The sequence below is a fragment of the Anastrepha obliqua genome, chromosome 1 (assembly GCF_027943255.1).
Source record: "Anastrepha obliqua isolate idAnaObli1 chromosome 1, idAnaObli1_1.0, whole genome shotgun sequence".
NCBI lineage: Eukaryota > Metazoa > Arthropoda > Insecta > Diptera > Tephritidae > Anastrepha > Anastrepha obliqua.
The window spans coordinates 74,461,017-74,484,143 of record NC_072892.1 but is presented as its reverse complement, the minus strand read 5'-3'; the positions used below and the strand labels follow the sequence as shown (position 1 = coordinate 74,484,143).

General features: G+C 36.6%; 1 protein-coding gene across 5 annotated transcripts in view; it reads right to left on the bottom strand.

The window, feature by feature from the left end:
- LOC129245405 (chloride channel protein 2) overlaps window positions 1-23,127 on the bottom strand; it is a 142,273-nt gene that overhangs the window by 38,327 nt on the left and 80,819 nt on the right. For all 5 annotated transcript variants that reach the window (XM_054883556.1, XM_054883566.1, XM_054883575.1 and 2 more), the window contains exons 2-4: window positions 15,870-15,977; window positions 10,720-10,885; window positions 7,831-7,959 (exon numbers count right to left, since the gene is read on the bottom strand). In XM_054883556.1, coding sequence (XP_054739531.1) covers window positions 7,831-7,959; window positions 10,720-10,885; window positions 15,870-15,977 — 403 coding nt within the window. The remainder of the gene's footprint in view (window positions 1-7,830; window positions 7,960-10,719; window positions 10,886-15,869; window positions 15,978-23,127) is intronic.

Below are 23,127 nucleotides of genomic sequence, written 5' to 3'. Positions count from 1 at the left end.
TGAAGTAATGATTTTTCATTAATAAATGAGTACAAATACAAGTAATTAGTAATAAAAACATTAATATTAATGCCAGAAAGTCAGAAGCAGCAGTACTCATTATTAGCGGCACGATACCTATAGATCTGCTAGCGAGAGAGCGAAAAGAACTATGGAACTTTAAAAAGAGCGAGACAAACGCTATAGGAGACCACACATGGGCCCTCACCAAAACGAGCTCAAAGCAGCAAATTAGAGCACATACACTGCAAATATGGCAAGAGCGATGGGAGTCAGAGACGAAAGGCCGATGGACGAAGAGACTTATACCAAATCTAGACAAATGGTATAACAGATAGTTCGGCGAGGTAAACTATTATACTACACAGATGCTATCTGGCATGGATACTTTTACAAATACCTTAACAAAATAGGCAAGTCAGAAACCACTAAATGCATCTGCGGAGATGCACTTATTGACGACGCAGATCACACTTTCTTCAAATGTGAGAGATGGAAACTAGATCGCAAAGCTGTCGAAGGCAGACTAGGCCCCTTAAGAGCTGACAACATCACTGATAAAATGATAGAAAGCGCAGAAAATTGGCAAATTATTCGCACTTATATAGAGCGAGTCCTACGTGCCAAAAAACTAGACATGGACAGACTACCTGACTAGAACATAAGCCGACACCATGAAGCCCCGCAGATAGAGACACAAGAAGACGAGCCTATAGCATGAATGCTGGCTACAAATATGGTGGACCCAGACGTGGGTGAATAGAATTGGTCATTTTCATGGACACCGTTCTGGGCCCTCCCGAAGTAATGCACAAAGCAGTTCCGGGAGGGGAGTCTCCCCAGGAGAGGAGGAGGGACTGTTTTAGTGGCCACACCACACGACGCAGTTGACGGTCGCTGTAAGTGCGAAGGCATTTTGAACCCTACCCACCAAAAAAACAAAAATGCCAGAAAGTCAGTCCAATTAAATGCAACTCTGCTCTAAAGTATAACTGTTATAGTGACACCTAATCTCTATATAATATAATATAGAATCACCCTATTTTTTCTTATAAATAAACGCCTCTCTAACTTTCCGTCCACGTGGCAACATATTTTTTTTTGGTTCACAAGCAAAATTCAATTCATCGTTGCACTTTTACAATTTATTTTAATTGGAAAACAGTTCAGTGGAATTGTGCAAGAGCATTGACATTTCCTTTGCAAGTTCAATTTTTTTTACGTTTCCTGTTTACCCAATTGCAAGTTCAATTTTTTTACGTTTCCGTTGTTACCAAAAATTTTGCAAAAGTAGTGAGCAATTTACTAGAGTTCACTAGAATGGTTTACCAAAATAATTAATTCCCAGACATAACGAAAATGCTAAGAATGACATTTTTTCTTAATAAAAAACTGAATTGATAACAATTCAGGTCCGACTTCGTTTATCAATCATGTAGTAATAAATAAATAAACTAATAAATATTTTTTTTTATTAATTAAGTAAATTAAGATCCTTTATTGGCGCAGTCGGTAGGATCCGCGTAACGAGTATTTAAAGAATAAAACTAGTTTTCGTTTCAACGATTAATCGCGGATAAAGCAAGGAAAATTAATTTCCTTTCAACACAATAAGCAAAATCATCCAAAATAACTCCATCATCAACCTCCAAAAAGTAGTCACCGAAGACAACATTCAAAACCAACTACAGAATCAACATTATTCCAGCAAAAAGGTAACAGCATCCTCCCACAAAATAAGAAGAACTACAGAACCAACATAAGAAGTGAAAGCAGCACCAAGTAACACCATAAACAACAACATCAGAACAACAGTAAGCCCCTAATTTAATACATAGATATAAGCGAATCAAATTTTTTTTCTGGACAAGTTTCCATCTTTAATGATTTGTGACTATCAAAAACAAAAAAAAACCGTTACATTTGAATCCGAAATTGAGACAGAAATAGAAAAGGATTATATTATACACTCAGGAAGAGGAGGATATTGAAATTTTGAGGGGATGCTCTCACCAAATAATAATTAATAAAGATAGCTTCACGAAAACAGTATTTGAAAAATAAGAAAAGAAAACAGAAACGTATCAGGGTAAAAAAAAAGAATATTGTAAAATTCACTATAAAATTACAGAACACAAAATTATTCCTCATTTTTCAAGAAAATATTTGTACACATCTTTTTTAACTTTAATAACACAGTCCTGCGAGGGTGAGTTTCTAGAATGGCTGTACTTGTTTCTTGTAGTTTTTTATGCGCTGAAAACGAATCTGACCTTCAAAATGCTCCATCACGTCAGGATTTTTGGTAAATGAAGCCTAAAAGGTCAAAAAATGGCCATTTTAGCCATTTTTGATAATTTTTTTTGGGATAGAAAATTTTTTTTTTCAATTTTCGACAAAAAGGTCGCATAGTACAACTCTTTAGCTTTAAAACCCATTTTTTTAAATTATTGTACGATTTTAAAAAAAAAAAGTTATGACATTTTGAAATTAACAGTTTCAGTTACGTATACGTTGGGTATAATGTCTATTGGCATTTTGAAGGTCAGATTCGTTTTCAGCGCATAAAAAATTACAAGAAACAAGTACAGCCATTCTAGAAACTGAAAAAAGTTAAATTTCGCAGACCTGTGTAATTTACAACTCCCAAAGTTTGTTTAAAGAAGGAAAATGGTAGAACCACAATCACCACTATCCCTTACCATTAACCCCCTTAAATACCGATGCATGTTTGTTTTCGAGTAAAGCACAGTCTTCACTTGAATTATCAGAAACCCTTGTGTTAATAAATCAAATACGGTTGCTTTAATAACCACTTTCTTCATAAAAATTATTGCCTCTAATCAAGTGAACCGGGCTGTATATACCTCAAATCAACTTCTCACTTGCTTTTCGCGCAATTAGCCTCCACTCTCCCTAACCTGAAATATCTTATTTTTGTGAAAGAGACAAATGGTAGACTTTCCACCGAAAATAGATTTTAATATTGTTCTTTGTCTATAATTTAAAAATTATTTTCTTTACACACTATACCTAATAAAGAATGTTGTAATAAATTAGTTTCGCTAGTTACACCATTGAAGTAAAGTAAGTAAGTACGAAAATCAAACAAATAATTTTATTATGAAATTTAATTTTAAGTATGTAAAAGCATGTAAGTATATAGAAAGGTAAACATGTATGTATTACGAATATTCAGCTATTACTACTAGTCTACGAACATCTAAACACGTTTTATCTAATATTTACTTTAATTCAATGACAATAAATATAGTGAAAGTTACAAGGTAAGTAGTTAAGTGTAAAACAAAACAAATAACCGTTTATGCTCATACTCTGTATACAAGATAAGATATATACTATATATGCACATATGTAGTTATGAAGGTACCTCTCAACAAACACAAGCAAAAATAATCTCCGACGTTTGATAAACCCTTATAATAGGTACACATATAACTACATTATCCACGTTTTCGAGCTTAACTCCCAATCCGGAATTAAATAGCTGCCGGCAAAGAACAGAGGTTCGTAGATATAATTCCAATAAAATTTTTGTTAGATATTATTAATTATGCAGTCATATTACAAATAAAATAGGCTTTGGCCTGCTATTGCTTACTATAAAATGGAGTATCGAATTTCGCATGCATATTGCTAACATAATTTTTTTCAACCTTACTACGAGGGGTGCCTTTTATTTGGCAGGATTTGGCAACCCTGGTGTTGCAATCTGGCAACTGACAGCTGTATCGCAAAGTTTGACATTTTTGGCTTTTACGTACTCAGAACGTTTTGAAATACCAGCGCTATTTGTGTTGTTTACACTAACTTAAAAGATTCATCTCGGTCCAAAAATGGAATTAAATCGTGAACATTTTCGTGCGATTTCTTTTTACAACTTTTGACGTGGATTAACTCAGCAACATTGCATGGATGAACTTAATTCATTTTTTGACGATGAAGCTCCATCAAGGACCAGTGTTTATCGATGGTATGGTGAATTCAATCGTGGTCGTAGTTCACTCCAAGACGAATTTCGTGAAGGTCGTCCAAAATCAGTTGTTGTTCCGAAAACCATTGATGCTGTGCGCGAACTGATATTGCAAGATCGTCATGTGACCAATCGTGAGATTGAGACAATCTTAGGCATTAGTGGGACCAGCATAAATTCAATATTGCATAAACATTTGACTGTTAAAAAAATTTGTTCGCGTTGGATCCCACACAATTTGTCAATCGCTCAAAAAAAGGCTCGTGTCGATTGGTCGAAGGAAATGCTAAAAAAATACGATTGCGAGGCTTCGAAACACGTCTATGACATCGTGACAGGTGATGAATCATGGATTTACGCGTATGAGCCCGAAAGTAAATAGCAGTCGACTGTATGGGTGTTTCAAGATGAGCCAAATCCAACAAAAGTTGTTCGCGCACGAAATACTTCCAAGCAAATGGTCGCCTGTTTTTTTTACCATTAGAACAACGCAGAACTGGAAAGTCTGAGTGGTACACAACCATTTGTTTGCCAGTTGTCTTCCAAGATATTAGGAAAACCAATCGCCAAAGACGGATAACTCTTCACCAGGACAATGCGAGCTCTCACACATCGGCTGAAACAACTGCATTTTTGGGCACCCAAAACATCGAATTAATGGGTCATCCGCCGTATAGTCCTGACTTGGCACCGAATGACTTCTTTTTATTCCCGTACGTAAAAAACAAACTGAGAGGTCAACGTTTTTCGACACCTGAAGAAGCAGTTGCGGCATATTGGTTCAATTGGTATTTTGAAAAACAATAAAGTGATTTTCGATGATTAAAATTTGTTTTTGTTCTCTAATCCCGAAATATAAAAGGCACCCCTCGTATTGCAGCAAATCGTGCAAATAAATTAAGTATTGTTTTTCTTTGCCATTTCTTTATATCGTTAGTAATAATTAAACAAACCAAAAACAATAAAATATTCCACCAAACCAATTTATGTTAAGAAAAACCTGTCAAAACAGTATTGACAGCTGATTGTCAATTTTGCCGGCAATCTGCCATAAATGAACGGGTAGATTAATTTTTGTGGATTTAATGCCAATCACTGCGCGTGTGAACGTACTTTTAGTTCCCATGTTAAATTTCAGCAGTTTCCTTTTCATTTGATAGTAACAATTTTCTCTAACCTTGTGCTGAAGTTGAGAAATATTTGAGAAATCATTAACAACTTCCTGGCGGTACTTCGCGGCAATTTTATTTTATACATAATATTTTATGTAAAAAAGTGTGGGTCTTGCTTATCTTAGCTATTTTTGATATCCTTACTATTAATAAGCTATAAATATGAAATTAAATTCATTAATGATATGAAATTATATTCCTAAATACGCGTTGTTTCTGTTGACTCCAAAATAAAGAAGAAAGATAATAAGAAGAAACGAAACCAATGGAATCAGGCAGGGTGTACTTAACTTTTCTTAAATTTGGGGTTGCCAAAAAAGTTTAAATAATTATAAAATGAATGATGTTTTGGTTCAGAAAGTGCCCTGCTTTTAAATTTTTTTGTTTGTCGTTGTTAAATACAGGATCCGGCACTCGAAGTGTAACCAACTTCAGACCACTCGCGCATCATGATGACGATGCCCGTGCATCAGCTGTCTGTTAGTTGGCTAAATAACAGTGCAGTGTATTGTTTACAAGCGCGCGGAGGCATTTTGCCGGGAGTAAACGCAAAAAAAAAATCAGTAATGTATTTCAAGCGTAATAGTGTGATTGCGTTATATTTGACTAGAAAATCACAACCAGCGATTGTTCGTGAGCTCGAGCACCTTAAAGTAAATAAAGTTTTTGTTTATTGTTATTGTTATTACTCGTTACAATGATATTGGTAGCATCGCGAAACATCATGGAGGTGGTCATCAAAAGACGACAACGTCACGTGAAATGGTTCAAAAAGTGGAGAAGCGACTTGAGCGAAATCCCCGACGAAGTGCAAATCAAATGGCGAAAGAACTGAATATATCTGACCATAGCATCTGCCACATACTAAAAAATGATCTCAAACTCAAGCCTTACAAGATCCAAAAGGATCTCACACCAAAGCAGCAACAAGTCAGACTTGAGATAGCGAAGTAGTTGCTTCGCTTGGACGAAAGCGGTCAATTTCCAAACATTGTGTTTTCTGACGAGAACATTTTTCAAATTGAGCAATTCGTAAACTTCCAAAACTATAGGGTTTATTTGACCGACTGTTCATACGAGAACTTGAATCACCGATTGGCCACCAGGAGGCAGCACCCGGCAGAGGTAATGGTTTGGGCCACTGTAACCACAGATGGGCGCTCTCCAATCGTTTTCGTCGAGCCTGGCGTCAAGGTAAATACGAAGTATTATCGGGAAAGTATTCTGAAGGATGCTTTGAATCCGTGGGCAGACAAATAATTCGATGGCATATAATGGACGTTTCAACAGGACTCGCCACCGTCTCACAAAGCTCGAGTGAACCAAGAATGGCTAAAAGACAACGTTCAGAACTTCAGAACGTCCACATAATGGCTCTGAAATTCACCAAACGCGAATCAGATGGATTATTCTCTTTGGGCCATTTAGAAAAGCAAGGCCTGAACTAAAAGATTCACCAGTCTCGAGGCGTTGAAAAAAGCCATTGTCCGCGAGTGGGCCAAAATACCTGCCAGTCACATTCGGGCAGCTTGCGATTAGTTTCTGGACCATCTCAAGGCCATAGTCAAGGCAAAAGGTGGTCATATCGAGCATAAGTAAATTTATTCTTAATTTTGTATTATTTTCATACATTTTTTTACTTTGAATTGAATAACTTTTTTTTAATTATTCGAAGTGACAACTTCGTGAATCTGAACGGTTTACTTTTATAAATATTTGCATAGTTCCCTGGAATTAATTTTTTTTTAATTTTTCAACCCCTCAAAAATCGTTTTTTTGCTGCAAAGCGGTTTTCATATCGAGAAAATTTTTTTTTGGGTAAATAAACCGTTCAGATTCACTAAAAAACATTTTTTCTGCAATAATCATTTAATTTTTTTGATTTCAGTTGAGCTGCTCATGCGCTACCGTGATCACCGGAAGTCTCTTCCTCCTATCAACAATAAATAATAACATTTTTTAAAATAAAAACACCAAAATGTATTCTTCGAGAGTTACCCTTCAGTATGATATATGCCTCATTTGAATAAAAGTTCTGAAACATATTTAAAAAAAATATGACAATCGTCCATTTTTTCGGGCTCACAAGGTACATATATAACCCCTTAAGTCATTGAAAGTATTAAATGAAACAAGATTTTTTTAAGCAAAGAAATTATTTAAAATTATTTCATTTGATATCAATTGGAGAAGTCCTTAATTACTAAGCAATTACTTATTTCTTAACTTAATATCTCCATTAAAAATTCGCTTGTTGAGATGCTGTTAAGGATTTACGTTGGAGACTTGAGAAAACTATTTCATATCAAATGTATCTGAAGTTAATATCAAATGAAAAGGTTTGTTGGGCTACCACTCGCACTTGTTGGCGAAAATATGGCAGTACTACAATAAATCATCGCTAATTAAAAAGACCAGACTTTAGAAAAAAAGGAACAGAATTACTCTTATTTGTGTTTGTTATGTATAAATAGGTTTATTGACTGGTAAACAAGCGTGAAAACTTTGCTGTTTTTATATACTATGTATGTAAGCTGGTAATTTCGCAATTATATATACATAAATAAGTACGCACTTGTTATTGATAATATGCATGTTATATACTATGTTAATACATGAAATGTTTGCTATGAAAAAATTGTACTAATTCTTCTACCAACTCACCTATACTCTGTGGCGCAATTAGATGCACGAAGCCGGCTGAGAAAAGTATCAAACAAACTGGCAAAGAGACCCAGGCTAAATATTGTGTAATCGGCTGTGATGTGAGATCGCGATACAGCCAAACACGCGCTGCAGAGGAAAGAAATGGATATGATTAAAAGCGGTGATGAATAGGTTATTAAATATAATAATTAAGCACATCAGCATGTAATATAAATAAATAAGTAGGCGTGTACTTTATTTCGAACGGTATCAAATTGTTACACCTACCTCATGTTTGTATAACGGATACATACTCTACCTAAACTCATTATATGTATATCGGCATATATATAAAATTGTACGCTTTTTAGGATTTACTTATTACATTATACATATATTTATTATTAAGTATGATGCACTTTATGAATATTTTAACAATATGGAAATCTGTAACAATTTTCCATCTCTCTGGATCCTCTCTGATTAGATAGATATGTTGATAGACGTTCAAACTTTGATCTTAAAATCTTGTGTACCCTCTAATTTTCTCAATACCCCAGCCAAACTCAGTTCGTTCATTAAAAATAGGTTGGGCTTGAGATGCTTACTTCTTCTTCTCCTTATAACTTCGCATTCGAGGTACAAATGTGATGGTGTTTCTGGAGCACTCGGGGTAATTACGTTCAAACGAATACATTTTTAATAGTTCAACTATTACCATTCGGAGAACGTTGGTTCGAAGCTCGGTGAAACACCAAAATTAAGAAAGAGTTTTATCTAATGGCGGTCACCCCTCGGCAGCAATGGCAAACTTCCGAGTGTATTTCTGCCATTCGAAATTTGCTTAAAACTGTAGGTCTCTCCATTTGTGGAACAACAGCAAACGCACGCTACAAATAGGAGGAGGAGTTCGGCCAAACACCCAAAGAGGGTGTAAGCTCCAATTATTTATCTTAGGTCACACAATTTATTATTTATTCGTACACCCTGCGTAGTACGTAAAAAACTTTAGCTTTGTGCAAAATATTTCCTGTGGCAATATATTTCTTTTGGGTCACTGTAAGAATGTTATATTCCTGATGAATTGCCGCAAACAAAACTCCTGTTATTTCAACTCACACTGAGGGATTCCAAGGAAAGTAGGCAGACGTAGATGCTGCAAAATAATTATTCGTACATTTATTCAGCTCATGACTTTTTTGCTACAAAAATAACGGTAAAAATCAATTATGTGTTTACTAATATTGCTGAAAACGAAATAGGATTGGTTTTTCTTAGTTTTTATCGCCGATTCAGTTTCAGTTTCAGTGCGGATTTACCATTAGAAATGCCTTAAATTGTTATTAAATTGTACTTGGAAAACAAGTTTCTGCGCGAAATCGGCAAAACAATTGGCAAATCGCATTCTACGGTGCAAAGGGTTATTGCTTATTACGTTAATACTGGTAAATTGGAAGCTAATCACCACCAAGCCGGAAGACGAAAAATGTTTACTCCCGGTGAGGAACGCATCAAAGTAGCATCCATCGCGAAAACTCGCAAAATAACCTCCACGATACTATGCCGAAATATTCTAGAGTCTTTGCATAAAAAAGTAAGCCCACAAATAGTCTAAGACAAGAAAAGTTTGAAAGAGAACTCCATAAGTGTTAAGCACCAAATAAGGAAATATATAAAGATATTTTGACAAAAAGTAAGCAATCTAAAATAACAGATTTTTTGCAAAGGTGGAGCATCTTCAGATGATGAGGATATCTTGCCAAAAAGAAACACCCGCGGTTAATAATGCTTAGTGATGACGAAGGAAACATTATTTAATTTATATTAATATGTATTACTTCTTAAGAAAATTTTAATAAAGATATTTATCTTTGTTATGAAAATATATATGTTTTTTTAATTTTCGAAACCTAACATCTCTTTTTGTACTGGTCCTTTGTTTCGTATAACACGGATTCGCATAACACGGCAATTTTTTGGAACGTAACTCCCGGCCGCCGTGGCCGAATGGGCTTGTGCGTGATTACCATTCGGAATTCACAGAGAGATCGTTGGTTCGAATCTCGGTGAAACACCAAAATTAAGAAAAACATTTTTCTAGTAGCGGTCGCCCCTCGGCAAGCAATGGCAAACCTCCGAGTGTATTTCTGCCATGAAAAAGCTCCTTATAAAAATATCTGCCGTTCGGAGTCGGCTTGAAACTGTAGGTACCTCCATTTGTGCAACAACATCAAACACGCTCACCACAAATAGGAGGAGGAGCTCGGCCGAACACCCAAAAAGGGTGTACGCGCCAAATATATATAGAAATCCATATATATATATATATATATATATATATATGTAACTCCCTGTAATACATACATATAATACATTCTTGCTCTTAGCTTGTATTTCCGACATGCGCCGTCTGAAATAAAGTAATAATAAAGAATTGCTTTCATCACATAATAATTGCACAAATATTGAACCCTTTTAACAAACGCCGAATTCGCATTTCCGGCATATGCCAATACTTTTTTTATTTGCATTTCCTGCACTTCCTAACATGCACGAACTGACCCACTATGCAGGTGGACACAATGAAAGGTATAAATAATACCATTGCAAGAAATTCAGGTTAGTTTTAATTCAGTTTTTAACGCACTTTACCGTAGGATTAAGATGTCTTACAATAAAATGCAGTTTCATTAAAATGAAATTAAATTCATTTTATTGTTATTTTTGAATATTGTATCATGTGTGCATACATGTAGATGTATACATGAGAGGCCGTAGTGTTCAGTTTGTTTTGCTTACACAAACAGATACGGCCATACGAAAATTACTGTTAAGTTTTGTTGACAAAATGTGTGGAAGTAAAAATATAAATATTTGCGCCATTGATAGAAATTAAAAAATACTCACCGTTTGTACAAACATTGATGCCTTTGTCCACCACATACGATACAAATGCCATTATAACACCTAGTAGTGCTAAGAACACCCAATCCTCGCCGAGGCGCGCGAATGTCCGCTTCCATATCCATGAGGAGACTTTTAGCATACGCGACGAACGTTTGCCCAGCAATTCCTGTAAATATTTCCCAGCACTGCTGCTTTATAAACGATTCGTTCATATTTAGATAAATACTAGTTATATGTAAATAAATACTTATATGTACATAAAAGTACTATTGGCTACTTGCAGTATTTTATAAATAGCGCCTAAGTGTAGGCAATATAAAATGCATTAAAACTATTTATATGATATACTTATATGTATTTATATATGTAGAGGTATAAGTAAGGAAATGAATCGTGGACTTGAGGTTGTGTAGCTAAATTAAGTAACCAGCAATTACAATAATAAAAAATAATATTAATTTAATAAAAACGCAATTAGCATTAAAAATGGACGTTATCTAATTATAGTTTGCTAATAATAAAAATAGTGAGGAACGCGCAAATAAATTGGAGAAAAATTATTCGCTCTCACGGCAGTCGAGAGTCTACGCTACTGTATGTTCGGATTTCCCTGCAAGGGAACAGGAATGTTAATTCAGAATCATTCTAAGGAATATTTTTTAGGTATTAACCAGCAAGAACAACAATATCCACAATGAAAAACTTAATTTTTCCAATAACTTTGCGCAAGATCCATTATGTTTTAGTAAAGTAGAGTTATTTTCGTCCTCAGATATGGAAAGTTAGTGAATAGAATACAAAGTTCTCACAAAACTGCGCAATACAGAAGGTCATTCCAACCCTATAGCCTCTACTAAGCCAAAACCGTTAGTGCGTGATGAAGTCTGATGAGTCCAGTAAGATGCCTTACTGTCGGATGACAAATAGAGTGATTACTGAGTTAAAACAGAACACTACGGATCTAGACTTGATCTGTCGATAACGGGCTCCTCCTCAACAGTGGTTCTCTTGAAGAGTATTAATAGGGCCACCAAACAAATGGAAATGAGTCCAGCGGCTTGGGCATCGGATGTGCAGGCCCAAAACTCATTCACCACCAAGACGACCACGGCTGAAAATCAGGGCCCTGGAGGAAGCAAGCTACTGGTTGAGGATGGACACCTATTGGACGGTGCATCCTCGTCAGGCTCTATACGTAGCTCTATACGTAGCTCTATAGCCTTTACTGAGCGAAAATGAGCATGGCTCAGTGGAACCAGCGAAAGCAATGGAGATGCAGGTGACCCCTGCAAAGCCTTTAGCTGATTTTGGGTAAGCTGCGCTAACTCATTTACGTCTCAGTGCTCTGACGCTTTCCTCTGCGGACGGAAGTAATGTGGTTAATTTGGATGCAAATCCGAAAAGTACCACTGCACTAACGGCTATATAGAAAGCGTATAATTCGGGAGGCAATTTGGAAGACGCAGGCGTGGTTATGACGTAGGTAACCCCTGCCTGTCATGTCACCACGACTGAGAACACCAAATTGGTTCCTGTCCTGGCACCAGTCTCGGCGACTGTTGGGGTTATAGCCCCGGAAATACCAGCGCACCAATGGCCACGGAACAGATGCCACCTTCAGGAGAAAATCTGTCTAATAGGCAGAAGAAGCGGCAAAGGCAGAGGAACGCGAAGAAGGCAAGAGAAACAGTAGGTATGACTACGGCTAACGTTGCTATGCCAACTGCCTCTCGATCCGGAGTTGCGGCTTATGTCTTCGTTCACTCCTGTAGCCGAATGTGGCAAGAGGAATAGATCTGATGATGACCCATCTGATCTGGCCACCTTGACAGATGGAACGACGCACGAGCGCACCAATTGGCACGAGGAATAAAAAAAGCAGGAAGGGTAATAAAGCGGAGTCCGAAGTAAGCAACCTTAGACAACAGGTTGTAGTGACTGCAGGAGGAGCGTCTTGCAGCAATCAAGTACCTGGTAGTAGTACCAACTAAGAGCGCAGTAGCGAGCGCGAAACCGGGTCCGCCTAGTGATCCACTATTGTCCATTGGAGGTAATGGCGGTGGAGGCGATGGGCATATCCAATTGTTCCAAAAACAATTGGATTTTGTCGACAGTCAAGTCTGGGAGACGATAGGGAAATCGACAGATGTACCTAGATTCGAGCGAATGAGAAGGTACAATGCTTAAACACTCAATCGCTCGAATGGCTGACCAAAACTGTGGCTGCGATGCCAGCGTTTGAAGGATGTAAGTTTGTCATTCGGCAAACGAACAAAATTCAAAAACTTGTGAGGGTGAGCATGCTGATCCCTGGGCCTCCAAGAGAACCGCATGCGATCATCTCTAGACTCAATGCCCTGAACGGGAGACTTGATATGAAGCACTGGAGATCATACCACTGTACCAAAGCGGGGTCAAATCCTAAATATGGAAACTGTCCCCACTTGGTTCTTGGTGTGGATCCAGAATCGTTGAAGGTCATACGGTCGAGGTATGGAATGGGCCTATATTTGAATCTGGGACGGATAACCGTCCTCGATTCAGATATAGGAAAAGTGTAAGATTGGAATTATGGCTGTCCATATGATATCAAATATTTCATTTACGCAAGTCAACTTGCAGCATAGCATATCGGCTACGGCTCTTTTATGCCACAGTCAAGGTAAACTGCTTACAAATCCTCACATAATATTAATTCAAGAAACGTGGGTGTCTAAAGGACGAATACAGGGCTTGAGAGATATAAAGTGGGGGTCTATCCTTTATAAAGAGGAAGAGATCCGTCCGCGTGCGTGTATTATTATGCCGAAAGCGGTTGATTGCACTTTGTTAAGACAATTCTGCTGTCAAGACTTAGTTCCAGTAAAAATAAAGTATCAATTAGAGCGGAAAGAACTAGAGACAATTGTCGTCTCGGCCTATTTTCCTTGCGACACCATTCTCCCTCCCCCTACGTAGGAGTTTATGGAAGTTGTAAGATATGCTGAATCCATGGGGTTAAGTCTAATTGTGGGATGTGACGCAAATTCACAGAACACACATACTGGCCTAGATTTTTCTTCAACAAAGAACTACTTCAAATTGGTACTAAATAAATTGTTGAACTAAATTCTTAGTTTTATCTAATAATAAGTTATAAGAAATGTTATCTTCTTCTTTCACTCATTGCAATGAAACTAGTTTATTATAAGTTTAATTTTACTTTGATTAAACATTATTTGATTTGCATTATTCTGTTTTCATAGGCTGTAAGAAATACTGTATTTTTTACACTATTAATTGAATAAATAAATAAATAATAACAGCTAAAATCACAACCAGCGATTGTTCGTGAGCTCGAGCACCTTAAAGTAAATAAAGTTTTTGTTTATCGCACCATTACTCGTTACAATGATACTGGTAGCATCCTGAAACGTCAAAAGACTGCAACGGCACGTGAAATGGTTCAAAAAGTGAAGAGGCGACTTGAGCGAAATCCCCAACGTAGTGCCAATCAAATGGCGAAAGAACTGAAAGTATCTCACCGTAGCATCCACCGCATACTGAAAACTGATCTCAAAGTCAAGCCTTACAAGATTCAAAAGGCGGATGATCTCACACCAAAGCAGCAACAAGACTTGAGATAGCGAAGTAGTTGCTTCGCTTGGACAAAAACGGTCAATTTCCAAACATTGTGTTTTCTGACGAGAACATTTTTCAAATTGAGCAATTCGTAAACTCCCAAAACGATAGGGTTTATTTGACCGACCGTTCATACGAGAATTTGAATCACCGATTGGCCACCAGGAGGCAGCACCCGGCAGAGGTAATGGTTTGGGCCACTGTAACCACAGATGGGCGCTCTCCAATCGTTTTCATCGAGCCTGGCGTCAAGGTAAATTCGAAGTATTATCGGGAAAGTATTCTGAAGGTTGCTTTGAAGCCGTGGGGAGACAAACATTTTGATGGCACACCATGGACGTTTCAACAGGACTCGGCAGCGTCTCACGAAGCTCGAGTGAACTAAAAATGGCTACAAAACAACGTTCCGAAATTTATAACGTCCACACAATGGCTTTCAAATTCACCAGATGCGAATCCGATGGATTATTCCCTTTGGGCCATTTTGGAGACCAAGGTCCGAACTAAAAGATTTACCAGTCTCGAGACGCTGAAAAAAGCCATTGTCCGCGAGTGGGCTGAAATACCTGCAAGTCACATTCGGGCAGCTTGCGATTCGTTTCTGGACCATCTCAAGGCCATAGTCAAGGCAAAAGGTGGTCATGTCGAGCAAAAGTAAGTTGATTTTTAATTTTGTATTATTTTTACATAGTTTTTACATTGAATTGAATAAAAGTAATTTTCCAAACTAAATGTATGGCGTTTTTAATTGGTTACACTTCGAGTGCCGGACCCTGCAGAGCAGTCCAAACTCGAACTGTAGTCGATCCAGTTGGCCGAAAGGTAGCGCTTTGCGTTTCGTGGATAAAAAAACTAGCTCGATATTGAAGTATTTCAGCTTTTGTATAGTTGAAACTTTCAGCGATAGGAACTCCATTACAAAGGATATTTTTACGTGTATTGGATGGACAGACATGGGCAATCAAGCTTTGGCACACATCACTGAGGCACAGAAGACCTTTTATGTCGTAGCATTCTTCCTTCTGGTTCACACAAATGTTTATCTATCATATTTGACAGTTTAGGAAAAAATCTGAGACAAATGGAAAAAGATTAAAAAACTAGTTATTTCTAAGCTATTTCTCTATTTACAGCTGCAGTTTTTCTCTTCCAAATAAAAAATGCTCTTAAGTCACTCACAAGTCAGCGTAATTTTTCGTGTAAGCAAATTATTAAAATAGCTGCTAGTTATGGCAAAGTGAATTAACAAGTATGTACATTAATATGTGCTGAACTTATATATTAACATTTTAATTTTTTAATACAAATATTTACATTACCTTAAACAATCATATTTCTTATTCTCATTTGAATAGTTGCAGTCCGTCACAAGTACAGACATAAAAAAGTGTTTTTGGTTTTTTCGAATTAATATTATCGCATGCAAGATAGTCAAGCACGCATAATTAAAATAAAATCATTTATTCATATGTGTGCATATTATAAAATGTTAACTGAATTTGCATTTGTATGCTTTATTGTTTGTTTACCTTGTTCCGTTGTCTGTCTTCATGCTTTCTACGTTTCTCGAGTAGTTTGAGTTTTCTGGCTTCATCTTTAGCAAATTCTCCTAAATCTTTGGTATAGCGACCATACATCTGCACCAATAAAAGAGATAAATACCCGATTAGTGTTTTTGTTTGACAAAGAATATTTTAATGTCATTCATTTGACTAATCAGCTTAAGTACATATATATGCATGTATTTAATTTTAAAGTCACTAAAAACATTTACAACGTTAATACTTATGTATGTAAATGGGTACCTTCGAGTACATAACAAACAAATACGCATGGGAGTATATTTATAATATATAGTGATATATTAATATATAGTCTCAATATTGCCTTACCTTACATATACCTTACCTCGATATTTCCCATTCATAAGACTTCACAAGTCTAATTATTTTAGTAAATTTATTAAATAACATATAAGACCCGTATGCCCTCGTGCGTCTCTTAAATAATATATATATATATATATATATATATATATATATATATATAATTGGCGCGTGCACCCTTTTTGGGTGTTTGGCCGAGCTCCTCCTCCTATTTGTGGTGTGCGTGTTGATGTTGTTGTACAAATGGAGGGACCTACAGTTTCAAGCCGACTCCGAACGGCAGATATTTTTATGAGGAGCTTTTTCATGGCAGAAATACACTCGGAGGTTTGCCATTGCCTGCCAAGGGGCGACCGCTATTAGAAAAAACTTTTTCTTATTTTGGTCTTTCACTGAGACTTACGTTCTCTCTGAATTCCGAATGATAGTCACGTACCAACCCATTCGGCTATGGCGGCCGTAAATATTAAAATACATTTTTTTTTTTTGTTTTTTTGTTCATTTGTTCATTTGTTCTGGTATTGCGGATATTAACTTAGAACATAAATTTGGACGGACAAAAATTTACAAACTCTTGTATACATTTTGGCAATTGGTCCCGATTTGCTTCCTCTTTGAATAAATTGGATTTTAGTGTAGCGAAGCAAATTAGGTTGATAGATTTAACCTGTAAATCTTTTCACCATGAGTTACCTTTATTACTACGTTCTTAGGATTTTTAAAATATTCAAATTCATCAACGCATTGTGTATCAAATTACTACTGTTTCTTTTCGAAACTTTTGACAAAGAGCCACAAAGCATTTCATAAAATATGAGTATTGCTTAAACAGGGATTAATCTATTAAAAAAACACAAATGAAATCCATTCACGACTAAAGTAAAAATATAAACCCCTTGATCCTCATACTTCCAGACTAAGAAAGGAGTTCTAGGCTACAAAAGGGTTCTGAGACCATAAATGGGACTAATTTATCTGACATTTCGTTCCCCGTAATTCCTTTGCGCCCTGGAAGTACGAGGGGTGCCTTTTATATGTCGGGATTAGAGAACAAAAACAAATTTTAATCATCGAAAATCACTTTATTGTTTTTCAAAATATTCTCCATGAAGATCTATACACTTTTGCATGCGTTTGAACCAATTGTCGAAGCACTTTTGCCACTCTGAATGAGGTACCTCCAAAACATGCATTCTGAATGCTGCAACCGCTTCTTCAGGTGTCGAAAAACGTTGACCTCTCAGTTTGTTTTTTACGTACGGGAATAAAAAGAAGTCATTCGGTGCCAAGTCAGGACTATACGGCGGATGACCCATTAATTCGATGTTTTGGGTGCTCAAAAATGCAGTTGTTTGAGCCGATGTGTGGGAGCTCGCATTGTCCTGGTGAAGAGTGATCCGTCTTTGGCGATTGGTTTTCCTAATTTCTTGGAAGACAACTGGCAAACAAATGGTTGTGTACCACTCAGAATTTACTGTTCTGCGTTGTTCTAGTGGTACGGTTGCGACATGTCCAGTTTTTCCGAAAAAACAGGCGACCATTTGCTTGGAAGTGCTTTGTGCGCGAACAACTTTTGTTGGATTTGGCTCATCTTGAAACACCCATACAGTCGATTTCTGTTTACTTTCGGGCTCATACGCGTAAATCCATGATTCATCACCTGTCACGATGTCATAGACGTGTTTCGAAGCACCGCGATCGTATTTTTTGACCATTTCCTTCGACCAATCGACACGAGCCTTTTTTTGAGCGATTGACAAATTAAGTGGGATCCACCGCGAACAAATTTTTTTGACAGTCAAATGTTTATGCAATATTGAATGTATGCTGGTCCCACTAATGAATTAGATTGTCTCAATCTCACGACAGGTTACATGACGATCTTGCAATATCAGTTCGCGCACGACGACCTTCACGAAATTCGTCTTGGAGTGAACTACGACCACGATTGAATTCACCATACCATCGATAAACACTGGTCCTTGATGGAGCTTCATCGCCAAAAAATGAATTAAGTTCATCCATGCAATGTTGCTGAGTTAATCCACGTCGAAAGTTGTAAAAAATAATCGCACGAAAATGTTCAAGATTTAATTCCATTTTTGGACCGAGATGAATCTTTTAAGTTACTGTAAGCAACACAAATAGCGCTGGTATTTCAACGTTCGTAAAAGCCAAAAAATGTCAAACTTTGCGATACAGCTGTCAGTTGCCAGATTGCAACACCAGGGTTGCCAAATCCTGCCAAATAAAAGGCACCCCTCGTATAATGTTAAAAACAAAAGCACCGTAGGCCTAATACTATGCAAATCTCGTAAACTTCAAAGCTCGTAAAACCGCTGTCTAAATTTGAAGTGGTTTACACAAATTATGTAAGTTTAAGCGACGATTAAAAATAAATAAATAATTGGCGCGTACACTTCTGTTAGGTGTTGGCCGAGCTCCTCCTCCTATTTGTGGTGTGCGTCTTGATGTTGTTCCACAAATGGAGGGACCTACAGATTCAAGCCGACTCCGAACGGCAGATATTTTTATGAGGAGCTTTTTCATGGCAGAAATACACTCGGAGGTTTGCCATTGCCTGCCGAGGGCGACCGCTATTATAAAAATGTTTTTATTAATTTTGCTTTCACCGAGATTTAACCGAGATTTTTAATTCCGAATGGAAATCACGCACCAACCCATTTGGCTACGGCGGCCGCCAAGCGACGATTTCAGTGCGTAAATTTAAGCAAGGTGCGCTCATCTAACAGTACGAGAAAAGGGTTAAAGTTTTGTGCTTTGTAAATTTAAAAGTTTACATATGTAAACACCATAAATATATATGTATATATATATATATATATAATTGGCGCGTACACCCTTTTTGGGTGTTTGGCCGAGCTCCTTCTATTATTTGTGGTGTAAGTCTTGTTGTCACAAATGGAGGGACCTACAGTTTTAAACCGACTCCGAACGGCAGATATTTTTATGAGGAGCTTTTTCATACAGAAATACATTCGGAGGTTTGCCATTGCCTGCCGAGGGGCGACCGCTATTTATTAGAAAATTGTTTTTCTTAATTTTGTTGTTTCACCGAGATTCGAACCAACGTTCTCTCGCACCAACCCATTCGGCTACCATAAATATCTTTATTAAATATTACACAGATACACTTTGCTCTCTGTACTAATATTTTTCTTTTGATTCAAGGACTTTGCCTACATAAAATCTGCCCATGGATATGTGGTCGCTCAACGAGCGCTGGGTGAGAACACTGATATGAAAATTTCTTCTGGACTCGGGTGAATTGGATGTGGCCAAGTATGCTTGTAGGTTTATCAAAACCACAACTCCCATTAATGGTGAAGGTCCCAACAAGACACGGTTCGATCAGAATCCATGCAGTGAGACTGGGCATAACGTCGAGTCGTTTCTACGGTAGTTGTTTGTGGCGTGGCGAGGCCGAATTATTTCGGCATCATCTTATCAACTGATCTGCAATCGCGACGCTAAGGCTTAAGCATGGTATAAAGTTTGAGTTTTACGTTAAATGGCTGTCAAAATCCATACAAATTGTATTGCTGTGAAATGTTGCTAGCAACATTGATTGTTAAATGAGAAGAAACGTCAAATTTATGGGCATCGCCCTGGAACATATTGGTAAGAAAAGTGTTTTTAAAAATATTAACAAACATATACACAAAAAAATATAAAGAACATATATTTATACTCTTTGCGAACTCAGGCACATCACTCGAAAACGAACTGTCAGTTTTCACACAATTTGAAATGTAATTGGGTAGCTAAAACAATTTAAAATGTTTTACGTCTAAACATTCATTGATTAATATACAAATTGTATGTAAATAGTAAAGTAATTGAAATAAATAAATAAAATAATTAAAGTAATCCACTAGCATTATTCGGAGCTTATTAGGTTTCTTGTAGCGGTAAAAGCTGGAGGATTCATTCTCAGGGGTAGATATGAGGTAAAAGATTTCGGTAGTACTTGCGCTCACCTTTCAACTCTTTGTACATTTATATACACTCGTTTGCATGATATTAAAATTTAAGGACTAAAATGCAAATATTGAATTTTACAAGCTTTTGGGGCGTAGAATAATTACATTTTTATAAAAACATTTTTGATATCCGATTTAATCGAATGGTATTACAAAACCAAAACAGACAATGGAAATGAGAGTGTGAGACTAAATATGCAAATACATAAAAAAGCTAAAAGTATCTCTCAGCCTCTTTGGCTTACTGTATTTTTATCATGACCATGACTACTCACAATCTTTCATTTTCCTAAGCAGAGATACGTCAGCAACGTTGAGTGTCTGTCACTCACTTTTCTTTCCTTTGAAGGTTACATTCGCATTTATGCACAAACGAGATAAAACATAACATGAAGGCGACTTTCTCTTACTCATTTCATATTTTTATTTTTTGTTTTGTCTACTATATTATTTTTCTTTTTCTGTTAAACTTGCTTATTTATTGCCAGCTAGACTTGGTGCTAGACTAAAAAGCTATTTTTAAACACATAAAATGTTGGCAATATTCATCGTTTTCATGGTAAACTTCGTGCTTGCTGTGTGCCAATGGCGACTTGAACAACAAAAACAAAAAGCCAAAAATTCAAAATAAAATTTATTTCACAGTAGTGGACAGATAAAGATGACCACCTGTGAAGAAGGGTGCATTATAAAAGAGAAAATGTATATACCATTTTCTCAAGCAGTCGTTTTGACTTGATGTCATGAAAAGTGATTAGGGTATTGTTATTACTATTCCCTCCTCTTTTAACTAATCCCCTCTGCCTCGAAATATGCTAAGGTCAATAACTTCTTCAATTCTCGAAACCGCTGCTAAACGCGATGTAAGGAGTCTCCACTGCAAACTCAAAATGATGTCTTTGAACTGATCTGCATATATGGGTCAAGCTTTTAGTCAAAAGTAAGTTAACGAAACACTCAGATATGTAATATAAAAACAGTATTACTTGCTTAAAATAAAATATTTTTCCCAATTAATACAACCGCTAAGTATAAATACATGGTTTTATTTACCAGATCGCTTAATTAAATTTAAGCCCAACGGTAGGTTTATGATTCTTAATCTAATTTAAGTGATTGTTAGCCGGTTAGGTGAGCTCGTTTGTTGGATGTTCCTGTAATTATACTGTTGGTAACCCTTATCTACTCCAATTTGTGATTGGCAGTTAGAACTCAGCAGAAAAGGTTTCTAAGGCTCGCATAAAATGTTTTTGCTTTAATTCCAACTTTTCGAAAACTAAATATTAAAATTTATAAATAACAAATCTAATACCTATCAAATCTCGCTAACGGCGAATCGCACTCGACAACTTTGTTGTTGCTTTCGCATGCAACTATCGAGTCAAGTTAATCGAGCATAGAAATAGCGAGCGGGGGAATGGCGAATAGAAGAGGCCTATTCTTACCATTACTGAGGGAAGAATTTTCCCCTCACGGTTGGTGGGTATTTAGAATAAATTTTGGTAGCTTTGTTGTAAAATGTTCGTTTTCTTTTATCAGTATATGTATTCATATGGTTGCGTATTCTTTTCACAAACTCGTTTACTCTGACCAGTCGAATGTATGGAATTTTCTACCCTGTACAAAAAATTAAATTGAGCGTTGTTCAGCAGATTTTTGTTTATTGTGCAAAAATTCATTAAAATAGTTGCACGAAAGAGAAAAGAGCCAAAATCATACCAATTAAGAAAGCGAATGGAGACTACCGACCGATTGCAATATTACCGTTCTTATCTAAAGTTCTTGAGCGCATTATGCATCGCTAAATAAACACGTTTCTGAATAACAACGCCTTAGTGAGCACATTGCAGCCGGGGTTTAGATGTAGTTGGAGCTGCATGACGGCACTCCTAAAAGTGTCTGACGCTATAAGGTTCAACATTGACAAAAAGTATGTGACTTTTCTAACTCTACTTGACCATTCCAAGGCATTTGACTCCGTAGACCATAAACTCTTAATCTTGAAGCTTAAAAACTTATTTAGCTTTTCAACGTCGGCTTTGACATCGTCATATAGAAACGTGTCTGTGACCGACTACAAGCAGTATGTGGTGATAATACCTTATCAAACTTTCTACCTGTAACCAGAGGTGTGCCTCAAGGCTCTATCGTTGACCGTCTTTAATTTGTTTTGTACATTAACGATTCGTTCAGTGTGATTAAATATAGTGATGTCCATGTATATACTGATGACGTTGAATTATATGTTAGTACATTCGACTGCTACTAGCTAAAACGTATTTGTTACCAACGTTACTGTATGGTTGTGAGTTATATACCACTCCTTGTGATAGTGTGTGCCGTAATAAGCTTAATGTTTTGAATAACAACATTGCAAGATACATGTACTGTAAAAAAACGTTATGACCATATTTCTGTTTCTGCGAAAAAAATTGCTTCCGTATCCTTTTACGACTTGCTTAGGTTTAAATGTTTAGTTTTACTCCAGAAGATCATAAACACTCAGGAACCCAGATGCATCAAAGATCGACTTATGTTTTCAAAGTCCTGCCGTACGTTAAACTTAGTTCCAATGAAATACAGTTGTTTGGTGACTGAACGACAATACTTTGTGTTCTCTGCCCGTCTTTGGAATACCTTACCTTACAAAATTAAACGTATAAAAGAAAGCTCGTGTTTCAAAAACAAATTGCTTCGCTACCTTTCCGAAAATTGCTGAATGTACTCAAATGGTTCCACATTTTAACCTCACTTTCCTTTTTTAATACTTTCTCCAACTTATACTTCTTTACTACTATCTGTAAGTTTAATTTTAATTTTGATTTTACTGTTAATCCTTTTATGTAAACTATTCTTAAGGTCAATCATTGTAAAAATAACCTTGGTTGTATGTTTGA